The sequence below is a fragment of the Oncorhynchus tshawytscha genome, linkage group LG01 (genome assembly GCF_018296145.1).
Source record: "Oncorhynchus tshawytscha isolate Ot180627B linkage group LG01, Otsh_v2.0, whole genome shotgun sequence".
NCBI lineage: Eukaryota > Metazoa > Chordata > Actinopteri > Salmoniformes > Salmonidae > Oncorhynchus > Oncorhynchus tshawytscha.
Genome location: NC_056429.1, coordinates 85,067,904 through 85,080,246, shown reverse-complemented (window position 1 = coordinate 85,080,246; position 12,343 = coordinate 85,067,904). Strand labels below are relative to the sequence as shown.

At 43.6% G+C, this 12,343-nt stretch overlaps 2 protein-coding genes across 4 annotated transcripts; both read left to right on the top strand.

Annotated features, from left to right (window-relative positions):
- On the top strand, positions 1–6,470 carry LOC112258579 (ran GTPase-activating protein 1). 3 transcript variants are annotated; one of them, XM_024433046.2, is made up of 15 exons: positions 1–155; positions 565–684; positions 819–946; positions 1,136–1,195; positions 1,716–1,895; positions 2,037–2,171; positions 2,395–2,553; positions 2,731–2,757; positions 2,909–3,008; positions 3,128–3,212; positions 3,304–3,520; positions 3,662–3,764; positions 3,873–3,961; positions 4,194–4,315; positions 5,531–6,470. In XM_024433046.2, the coding sequence occupies exons 2-15, from the start codon at positions 573–575 to the stop codon at positions 5,613–5,615; spliced, it is 1,602 nt and encodes a 533-aa protein (XP_024288814.1). In that variant the 5' UTR covers positions 1–155; positions 565–572; the 3' UTR covers positions 5,616–6,470. The 3 variants fall into 3 exon arrangements, with proteins under 3 accessions (XP_024288814.1, XP_024288804.1, XP_024288795.1); XM_024433036.2 differs by having other exon boundaries at positions 2,731–2,781; XM_024433027.2 differs by having other exon boundaries at positions 2,731–2,844.
- A 298-nt stretch (positions 6,471–6,768) lies between these two features.
- LOC112261212 (chondroadherin-like protein) lies at positions 6,769–11,494 on the top strand. The gene is made up of 4 exons (XM_042328430.1): positions 6,769–6,964; positions 9,835–10,005; positions 10,327–10,521; positions 11,129–11,494. Exons 2-4 carry the CDS (start codon positions 9,835–9,837, stop codon positions 11,492–11,494), a joined length of 732 nt encoding a protein of 243 aa, XP_042184364.1. The 5' UTR covers positions 6,769–6,964.
- Positions 11,495–12,343: the final 849 nt, after the last annotated feature.

Below are 12,343 nucleotides of genomic sequence, written 5' to 3'. Positions count from 1 at the left end.
GCAACTCCACTCCACAAAGTGGCGGAAAAGAGCAATCTAGTTAGTGGGCCTGTGTACAAAACAACTGAAAGAAGAAAAAACATTGACGTTAATCATTGTAGCAACAAGCGCGCGGAAGAAGGCAACGCGACTATCATAATATATCATCCGTTACGGTACTGTAACATGTTTGTCAACAATTAAATATGTTGTTTTTGTGTATATTTGCTGTCGTAAGAGCTGAAAAACTGAACCTTCTTTAGGCGAAGTCGTCTAAAGGAACGAGTACTTATATTTTGGATAACGTCGGTGTGCTAGCAGCCGGCTAGCTTACTATAGTTTAACGTTAGTAGCTTGTCACACTAACAAACAGAATGCTACGTTACTGCGTTCTCTTTTCCCGTTATGTTTGTTATCTAGCTATGCAACTCAAACCTCATGTTACCTGGCTGAGTAGTTGATTCATATGAGCACAGTAATAATAGTCATTGGTAATGCCTGGTACTCATTGTCAGTAAATTGTTAATCATCAGTACTTTGCGAGCCAATTCATCTCACTGTTCTTGCTTTCATACAACACGACAGACCCCACCATGGCTTCCGATGACATTGCCCTGCTGGCCGAGGCGCTGTCCAAGACTCATGTAGGATATGGAGAGTTGAGCTACAAGGGCCAGGGACTGAAGCTGGACAACACAGAGTCTGGTGAGTGCACTGATTGCAAACTGGTCAACAACAGGAGACTTAAATTTGGCATTGTTCTCTAACAATGCCAACACGGTTAACAGCTTTGATAATAGTCTTCTGTCATCTGTTGGTGAATCTGGTTGTCTCTGCAGTGAAGGAGTTGGTGCGGGAAATAGAGGAGTACCAGGGACTCCGGGCCCTGCGGTTGGAGGGAAACACAGTGGGAGTGGAGGCAGCGCAGGCTATCGCCAAAGCCTTGGAGTGCAAAGACCAACTTCAGGTACTGGGTGGAGAGAGGCTTGAGATCAATTGTCTGTCTCCAAGGATGAGCAAAGCAAACTGACTTGGGCCTACTGCTGAAAATAGTGAAGTCACCCATTCACCCCATGATCCTTAGGAGGGTGTCAGCATTTTACTGTTGAGTGTATTTCTTTACATTCTGCTTTAACTGTTTATTTTATTTTTTTAGAGTTGCCACTGGAGTGATATGTTCACGGGTCGCTTGCGCTCAGAAATCCCAACTGCCCTGGTGAGTCAACACTAACAACCTCCCCTTGTGCTTCATCTAATTTTATACATGTACTTATATACAGTGACAAGAAAAAGTATGTGAACCTTTTGGAATTATCTGGACTTTGCATAAATTGGTCATAAAATTTGATCTGATCTTCATCTAAGTCACAACAATAAACAAACAGTTTGCATAATCTAAAACACAAACAATTTTACGTTTTCATGTCTTTATTGAACACAGTGTAAACATTCACAGTGCAATGTCTTACCTTGGACTGATGAACATCAAGACTTTAAGAGATCATTTTGTGACCCTTTCCAGCTTTATGCAAGTTAACAATTCTTAATCTTGGGTTTTCTGAGATCTCTTTTGTTCGAGGCATGGTTCACAGCAGGCAAGGCTTCTTGTGAATAACAAACTCAAATTTTATGACATTTATGCAGAAATCCAGATCATTCCAAAGGCTTCACATACCTTTTCTTGCCACTGTATGTTCCACAAGTCTGTAGCTCTTCATGTCTCTCTTCATCCTCAGAGGTCCCTGGGCAGTGCGTTGATGACAGCAGGGGCCAGACTGCGAGAGCTTGACCTGAGTGATAATGCCTTTGGGCCAGATGGGATAAAGGGCATTGAGACTCTACTGAAGAGCTCTGCGTGTCACTCTCTACAGGAGCTGAGACTCAACAACTGTGGCATGGGCATCGGAGGGGGCAAGGTGAGTTTGGAAACACCAATTGTGTGACTGCTAGTACTTACTGACTTAGGAGCATAGGCAATCAATGACTTTTCTCCATCATTCGTTTTTCTGGTCTACTGTTAGGATGTGCCACAAAGTAACCAGTGTTTTGTCTGTTAGATCCTGGCGGCAGCGTTGACTGAGTGTCATGAACAGTCCAGTGCTCTCGGTGCCCCACTGAAACTGAAAGTGTTCCAAGCAGGCAGAAACCGCTTGGAGAACGAAGGAGCCACAGCCCTTGCCCTGGCATTTCAGGTACAGACAAACGGACACAAACTGCAACTTTAGGATGAGGATCTATCCCCATATCATTATTCTCTGTAATAAAGACATGTCTCTTGTTCACACACTGAGCTTGTTAGATGCAGCTTGGCCTAATATCTTGCTTTTTTTTCTCCCCTCTCTTTTGTGCACTCTCCCTCCCCCTAATTTCTCTTGCGCTCTGTTTCTCCATCTCCCTCCTCCTCTCTCTTATCAGCTGATGGGAAGCCTAGAGGAGGTGCACATGCCCCAGAATGGGATCAACCATGCTGGGGTGACTGCTCTGGCCACTGCCATGCAGCACAACCCCCACCTGCGCATCCTCAACCTCAACGACAACACCTTCACCAAGAGAGGGGCGCTGGCTATGGCTCAGGTATTACTGCCAAATTGTCTGCCTAGTGCTCTGCTGTAGTCAAACATCTTGGTGCTAAGCAGGACAAAATTGTTATTTAGCTGATTGGGGCCATCATATACATTTTAGTGTATTAACAAGGTTTTATTTTACGAGTTCTCTTAATTTATAATGATCTTTTCCCCTCTCTGTCCCCAGGCTCTGAGGCACCTGAGGACTGTGCAGGTGATCAACTTTGGGGACTGCCTGGTGCGTTCTGAAGGGGCCATCGCTCTCTCTGCTGTCCTGAGAGAGGGACTGCCCACTCTTAAGGTCAGTAGAGGTGTGTGTGGGTGGATTACCCATTCTTGTCTGATTTGTTCATTCCTGTGTTCAGGAGCTAAATCTGTCCTTTGGGGAGATCACGGAAGCTGCAGCACTGGTGTTGGCTCAGGCCGTACAAGACAAACCCCATATGGAAAAACTGGATCTCAATGGTATTATTCACCACGCACTACTTCAATCAGTCTGAATGGCCATGAAATATAGATCCAAGTGTTAATGACAAATCCATTTTGTGTGTTTTGTTTATAATATATGATCTGTTTTTGTCCAGGTAACTGTTTGGGGGAGGAGGGGTGTGAGGCTCTGAAGGAGACTATGGACAACATGGACAGGGCTGACATACTGGCATCTCTCAGGTAGGTGTGTGTGGATGTCATCACAGGTGTAATTATACAACATTTAGCTATCGTCCTAGATGCTGTATTGGCCTTGTTCTACGCTCTATAGTGATGATGAGGGAGAGCCTGATGAAGAAGAGGATGAGGAGGTTGAAGATGAGGAGAATGGCAAAGAGATGAAGGAGAAAGGAGTGAAGGATGACAGAGAGAGTCCAGTGAAGCTTGAGCCAACTTGTCATCCAGAGATCCTCTCTTTCCTTAGCTCCCTCACCGCTGAGACACTGCTCAAACTGGGGGACAACAGGACTGGACTCATCCAGCAACACGTAAATTATTACTGTGGTCATGGGCCATTCACACTTTAACTGTTGGAAGTGTATCTGAAGAGGGCCTTGTTGTGTAAGGTTAGAAGGCAATAACAGTTGTCATTGGGTTTTAACATCTATTGTGGAAACTTCCCTGGTCAGGTAGATGTCTCTGACCCTGATAAGGTTGCCGATGCCTTCCTGAGAATCTCCTCTCTGTACAGTGATGACCATGAGGTCAAGAAGGCTGTCCTGGAGACTATTGGTGAGCCTAAACAGTCAAACACCCTCTTCTCTAAGTCCTGTCCGGCATCCTGCCTCTGTGTTGGAGTGGGACTCTTAATGTGACTAAGTTGTGCTGCTTGTCCTACAGACATCCTGTTGAAGAAGGCATTCTCTGGTTCCTCCCTGCAAACCTACAGCTTCCTGTCCACTCTACTGGTGATGCTGGGGCTCCTCAAGGTAGCAACACTATGTACAACATGCTTATACCGTTCACTGAGTCTCAGCCATGTCAGTTACCATGTTGGGGTCAATCCATTCAAATCCATTACTTGCAGGAAATGAACAAAAAATGTCCTGTTTTCTATGAGATTTATTTAACTTGACAGGCTACAAAAATGTAGCCCAACTCTGATTAGCAGTAATGCCAGCCCTAATGTATATGGCTCCCATGTTAATCTGTGCTGTCCAGGGTGAGGGCAAGGTGAAGAAGGTGCAGGTGTTACCTGGTCACCTGTTGGTTTTGGAGCACGCTGTCCAACAGGACTACTTCCCCCAGGACCACGCCACCCTGCTGGACACCTTTGTCGCCAGGTAAGGCTATGTGTGTGTGTGTGTGTGTGTGTGTGTGTGTGTTCCCGTGTTAGTCTGTCTGGGTAGGTTGTGGACATTGAATAGTAGGCAGCTCCATGATCCTTGGGGTCTCAAGGGTGTCCCTCCATGAAGAAAAATAACAAATCTAATCTTCTAATACATCACAATGGAATAAATTACATTTCAATACTGTCACTATAACATCAGAATGGTGTCTAGATGCACAGAATTTGAATTGTATTTATATGGTGGTGGAACTGGAGAATTATGACATCACAATGGCTTCTAGACGCACATAATAAGAATTCATATTTCTACGATGGAGGAACACGGTATAATTCTAGTTCGATCCGTCTAGACGCCATTTTAAAAAGAACACGTCTAAATATAACTTTTCAACATTGCCTGCACCAGAGTGTTTTCACTACTTATAAAAACTGAATATTGTAGGGCTTCCCTCATGCCCCTTCTCATCACTGTGCTAGCAGCCATGTGAGTGCAAGCTAGCTACCAACCAGAACATTAAGCTAGCCAAGACTAGCTACACAAACAGACTATAAAGCTACAAGTAGTGAGTGGAGTTACAAATGGACTGTACTAAAGAAGTTAAATGTCTTACCTGTAATGAAATGTTTTACACACACATAGCTTACTTGAACACCGGGTCCCCACATTTCCCACTCGCCCACACTGACTAGTCTGAAGCCACAGGGCTCTTCTTGCAGGCGCTATTCCCCTACGTGGGAGCATTGCGTTCCATAGGTCGGGATTTTTGACCTGGTTACATGTACATTGAACAACACAGCAGCTTTTCGGCATGTTTTGTTATTTCTCTATAACAAAAAATCTACTACGAAGTTGTCTCTTTTACATTGGAGGTCAATAGGAAGGAATTTAGGTTTTCTTCAATTTGTGTGTGTGGTCGAGGGGAATTCCTTATTACATAAATATAGACTGGGACTATTGGAAAGTAATTTATTGCACTGTGATGTAATTAGACCTGGCTTCAAATACAGTACATTTGTATTTTAAATACTTTTTCTGTGTATTTGGCTTAATCAACTACTTCTATATGAAAATAATTTCCTATAAATACTATTTGAAACTATTTTCAAATATATTTATTTTCTTGTTTTAATTTTATCTTGTGATGAGCTTAGATTTTCCCACTGTCGTGGAGGTAAAAGTTCTTATGCGTCTGTATGCAACCTACAGGCACGGTAAAGCCCTGAAGTCCTGCAGCCATGCCCGAGATAGTCTCAAGTCCACACTGGAGAGAAGGATCTCCCCAGAATGCTGAGCCCTCCTGCAGCCCAAATGAATCAGTCAAAGCCACACAACCTACGCACACACTCCCACTCAGGACACACACTGCACTGATAAAGGGACAATCCTTGCATGAGGACCTCGCATAGATACCTTACACTGGACAGAAGAAGGGGACGAAAACCAATCTACCTACACTCAATACATACCTGTGCGTTTTAGATTCATGAAGCTCCTCCAATGAAGACGTATTGAAGACTAGTTATTCAGACAGGGTTTCCTCAATTTTATTTTTCTATTTGATCTTGTTACTATTTTTTTTTACAAAAAAGGGACATTTTTGTTAAGCCTTTAAACTAAAGACATTGTGGGGAGAAAGTGATTTGAAAAACGGAATAAATATTGAAGTTGATGGGCACACAAACAAGAATGGTGGTCAGATTCAGTAAGAACATGGTATTATGTTCTAGATTAACCTAGCTGGCCACGTCTGTACTGCTCAGCCTTAATATTATCCCACCATATTATTCCCGAGTTCAACCAGGTCAGATTCATTACTGTGCATCAGACGGTGAGGAGTGGACTACAGTATGCCTGTGCATCGCACCGTATGGACAGGAATAGACATCTATGTATGTATTGCTCTTGTACTGTATGCCGTTATAACAATGTGGAGCTCAGGAGACTAACTTGTTGAAAGGGAACTTATGGGGGAAATAGAATTTACCTTTGATTCTCATGTGTCTTACAACTTTAATGTAATGAACATTGATCTGTATAACATTGGAATAGATGTACAGTATCATCAGGACTATATTGATGTTTTTCATGTTAATCTGATTGTATTGAGATGAAGTGAGTGATGTGATAAAATATTACTTTTCCAAGAGTCCTCAGTGTGTTTATTCATTTTAATCAAACTTAAACGGTAATCCTCAAACCAGAGGCAATTCCTCTTGTTTATTTTCACTGCCAGGGATTTACCTCAACATCTATGTTAAACACATGTATGCCTACATTAGACCTATTAAGAGGTGTAAATATTTGATAGGAACAACAGTCACTGACATTTAGTTGTTGGAGAGGCTGGTTAGTTGGCCTCAAGCCTCCCTATAGAAGCCGTACAGTAGCTAGGCGATATGCATACTGTTTATACATCCCCCTGAGGCGCAGCTCTACTGCGCACTTTGAAACCCACGAGAAATGAATCGAAAGACGGGGTCAGAGTGAATGGAGGGATAATGAAGTTTATTTTGGATGGGGTACAGCCAGGGGAAGAGCATGGGAGAGAGACCAGGGACCGTGAGAGAATAAACGGCAGTACAAAGAACGGGAGCTGAATAACAGGGACACGAATACGGAGCGAGAGTGAGTGAGTAAACGGTAAATGGTGGAGAGATGCTGTCTAGGTTGCGTTAGAATGAAGCGTCGACTTTGTGTTGAGACCTTCAGATATTGATAATATATTAATAATGGGAAAAAACTGCCGGACTTTAATAACTTCTAGAGATTGGACAGAATGGGTCAAATACACTGTCATGATTTTCTGTCAGCCTACACCTTATTTAAAAACGACAGAGACGTGGGAAAGTTGTCGTGGAATAGCCAGGTAACGGTAGAAAACCAATAGAGGGAAATGTATTCCCCCATTAGCCCTGGTTTATTTACAGGAGACACTCCGCAGCGGTGAGTCCTGTGCCCAGCCGTGAATACACTGCGAGTCTTTGTGCGCAGCCGGCGTGCCAGCTCAACTGCCGTCTAAACTGCTTATCCCCGGGGGGACACTGACACACAGCCTTTGCCCTAGGAAATTCCACCGTCTCTTATTTCTCCCCCTCTCTCACAACTCTCTCTTTCACAAAAAATTCACAACGGTCTGTGATCATTGTAGGTGGAGACATCTTTGAAAAATGTGTTAAAACAGTTTTTCAATAGCTAAGTAGTAACAAGTAGGCTAGTGGTCAACAAGGATTACATCGTTTTAGTTGGATTTATCTGGAAACTTTCCTCGTTTCAGGTAGGGACAATCTCCCAAACCCATATTTCCATACTTAGTGAATTGTTTTGGTTCAGGTAGACTGCGACATCACACTACAAGGTGATAACGGTTTCATTGTGATGAAATAGCTTAAACGTGTGTATGTAGGCTATCATTCAAATACTGTCTTTAGATGTGGAAAAACACTTTCAATTAGTGAATTTCCATTATGAAACTAGGAAAACATTGGAATTCATGCCCTTCTTGCTATTATTGGCTATTAGGCCTACCCTCTAAATACATTTTCTCACAGTCTGAATCTGGTGAAGCATGTGATTGGAAAGGGCAGGTTTGACAAGTTTTCAATTTTTTAGTTGCTCTACCCATATATTCAGACAGGTCTTAAGCTTTTTATGCAAGATGTTCAAAAAAATGTAACCTTTATTTAACTAGGCAAGTCAGTTAAGAGCAAATTCTTATTTGCAATGATGGCCTGCCAAAAGGCCTCCTCTGGGCAGGAGGGCTGGGATTGAAAATACAATACAAATAAGGATAAAACACACAACACTACATAAAGAGACACCACAACATGACAAGAGACAACACTACATAAAGAGACACCACAACATGACATAAAGAGACACCACAACACTACATAAAGAGACACCACAACACGACAAGACACCACAACATGACATAAAGAGACACCACAACACGACAAGAGATACCACAACATGACATAAAGAGACACCACAACACGACAAGAGACACCACAACACTACATAAAGAGACACCACAACACGACAAGAGACACCACAACACTACATAAAGAGACACCAAAACATGACATAAAGAGACACAACACGACAAGAGACAACACAATAAGAGACACCACAACACGACAAGAGACACCACAACACGACAAGAGACACCCCAACACTACATAAAGAGACACCACAGCACTACATAAAGAGACACCACAACATGACATAAAGAGACGCCACAACATGACATAGAGACACCACAACACGACAAGAGACACCACAACACGACAAGAGACACAACATCACGACAAGAGACACCACAACACTACATAAAGAGACACCACAACACTACATAAAGAGACACCACAACACTACATAAAGAGACACCACAACACTACATACAGAGACACCACATACAGAGACACCACAACATGACAAGAGACACAACAACACGACAAGAGACACCACAACACGACAAGAGACACCACAACATGGCAAGAGACACCACAACACGACAAGAGACACCAAAACACTACATACAGAGACACCACAACACTACATAAAGAGACACCACAACATGACAAGAGACACCACAACATGACAAGAGACACCACAACACGACAAGAGACACCACAACACTACATAAAGAGACACCACAACATGACAAGAGACACCACAACATGACAAGAGTCACCACAACACAACATAAAGAGACACCACAACACTACATAAAGAGACACCACAACATGACATAAAGAGACACCACAACATGACAAGAGACACCACAACACAAAAAGAGACACCACAACACTACATAAAGAGAGACCTAAGGCAACAGAACATGGCAGCAGCACAAAACACGGTACAAACATGATTGGGCACAGACCACAGCACAAAGGGCAAGAAGGTAGAGGCAGCAATAAATGACCCGAAGCAGCCACAACTGTCAGTGATTGAGTCTTTGAATGAAGAGATGACGATAAAACGGTCCAGTTGTAAGACAATGACCAAAGCTGCATGGTCTCGTGGAGTTTTAGCCTACAATCAGTTAGGGAACTTTAGCATAAAGATACATTATAACTATTATCTTATGTAGGATATTGAATAAATACGGATTTATATCGTTTTACGAATGGATTAACCGTAGGCGTAATTGGAGTTGTTGGGACCACATTTAAATACATGTATATAGATAGTTTTAACGCGGGGAGGTGTGAAACGGCTTTTCAAGTCGAGATGCGTCTCACGGAGTTGATAATTAAGCCGTGGAATGTAGACCGGCGAAAACCGACGCGTTCTTGCAAAGACTTGAGAAAGCAAATAGTCCAAATTACTCTAATCCGAAAAATAGACGGGTTGAGAAATTAGATTAATTCGATAAAGGGATAAGACTGAGACTCTCTAAAACATATAGGGATATGGGATATGGGATATGGAATGTCTGTCAACTTTGTTTATCTTGTAGTAGAATAATATTTGCGCAGCCAGTTGAATCTCCTTTGATTTCCCAGATGTATTCGATGGACTGCCCCGTAGCCTTGAGGTCTCTGCTGGTACTGTTCTTGGCCATCCCGGGGGTGCACCTTGGCAAGTGCCCAAAGGAGTGCATATGTGACCAAATCTCACTCACTGTTACCTGTGTCAACAAAAACCTGACAGAGGTGCCTTCCACAATCGACGAGGTAAACCTAAACCCCATGTGACTGACTCATTGAAATTTTGGATTTTATGAAGTAAGCCTAATGATTACAATTCAAGGGGTAACCTGTTTGAATACAGCAGGGTTTCCAAGACCATGTCCCGGGCCCCCTGGGTGGACGTTTTGGTTTTTGCCCTAGCACTACACAGTTGATTCAAATAATGCTTGGTGATGGGTTGATTATTTGAATCAGCTGTGTAGTGCTAGGGCAAAAACCAAAACGTGCAGCCGGGGACACTACAGGTTGAATAACAAAATCATATCAAACAAATCTCAATCATTATCAACCCCTTCCCCCCATCAGATCACAGTGAAACTGGATCTGAGAAGCAACTACATCCAAGAGCTGCCATCAGGTGCGTTCAAACACACGCCGTACCTGACACACCTGTCCATGCAGCGCTGCAATCTCCGCACCGTGAAGGAGGGGGCGTTCCGTGCTCTGGGCCGTCTCGTCTTCCTCAACCTGGCCAACAACAACATGGAGATCCTCTATCAGGTGAGAGAGATTTGCACAGTGTTCTATGTGACTGTTTCTGTGGTTTGACTATGTTTCTGGGGGAACTTGGTATTGAAAATGAAAAGCTCCACACTCTCTTTCTTCATCTCATTTCCCTTTCTCTCTCTCTCTCTCTCTCTCTCTCTTGCCGCCACTCTCTCCCCTCCTCCCACTCTCCCCTCCCTCTCATTCCCCCTTCCTCCCACTCTCTCCCCTCCCTCTCATTCCCCCTTCCTCCCACTCTCTCCCCTCCCTCTCATTCCCCCTTCCTCTCACTCTCTCCCTCCCTCTCATTCTCCCTTCCTCCCACTCTCTCCCCTCCCTTTCATTCCCCCTTCCTCCCACTCTCTCCCCTCCCTCTCATTCCCCCTTCCTCCCACTCTCTCCCTCCCTCTCATTCCCCCTTCCTCTCACTCTCTCCCCTCCCTCTTATTCCCCCTTCCTCCCACTCTCTCCCCTCCCTTTCATTCCCCCTTCCTCCCACTCTCTCCCCTCCCTCTCATTCCCCCTTCCTCCCACTCTCCCCCTCTCATTCCCCCTTCCTCCCACTCTATCCCCTCCCTCTCATTCCCCCTTCCTCCCACTCTCTCTCCTCTCCCATCTCCAGGAGTCGTTTGACGGTCTCTCCTCACTGAAGCAGCTGCTGATTGACCGTAACCGAGTGGAGGAGATCCAGCCAGGGGCCTTCTCTCAGCTGGGGTTCCTCAACCTGCTCTCCCTCACCCACAACCAGCTCACCTATATCCCCAACATGGCCTTCCAGGGCCTGCAGAACATAAAGTGGTTGCGCCTTAGCCACAACTCTGTTAACTACATGGCCACTGAGGCCTTCGCAGGCCTGTTCAGCCTCACGCGCCTCAGCCTCGACCACAACGAGCTGCAGTTCTTTCCTACTGAGACCATGACCAGGTATGATGGTTGTGTTATCTCTTCCCTGACATACACCACAACACCCTTTTTCCAGGCACCATAAAGGCCTATTCTACCAACCATCCATTCCTCATTCCCCTCTCTCTCAATTTTTAAAATTCAATTCAATTCACTTTATTGGCATGACGCAACAATGTACATATTGCCAAAGCTTATTTTGGATATTTACAATATAAAAATAAATAAAAATGAGAATCAAAATTGTCAACGGGACAACAGTAACAACAATAATCAAGGGTCAAAATAACCATACATTGAACAGTAATAATAAGCATACAGTAGAGTACATGTGCAGGTTGATTGGTCTGTCAGAGACTGTCCCTCAACTCATGGCAGGCAGCAATGTAGTGTCCTGCCAACCCACAGCTCTATGCGTCCTCCCCCAACAGGACGAGTAACCTATCCTCATCAGAGAGGTCTTTGAAACCTTGAATAAGGGTTTCAAATTTGGGAAAATGACACTCTCTAATTGTTTTAGATTTTTTACATTTTGTCAGGAAATGCAGCTCCGTCTCAGGTTCTCTCTCTCTCTCTCTCTCAATTCAATTCAATTCAATTCAAGGGCTTTATTGGCATGGGAAACATGTGTTAACATTGCCAAAGCAAGTGAGGTAGACAACATAACAAAGTGAATATATAAAGTGAAAAACAACAAAAATTAACAGTAAACATTACACATACAGAAGTTTCAAAACAGTAAAGACATTACAAATGTCATATTATATATATATATACAGTGTTTTAACAATGTACAAATGGTTAAAGGACACAAGATAAAATAAATAAGCATAAATATGGGTGTATTTACAATGGTGTTTGTTCTTCACTGGTTGCCCTTTTCTCGTGGCAACAGGTCACAAATCTTGCTGCTGTGATGGCACACTGGAATTTC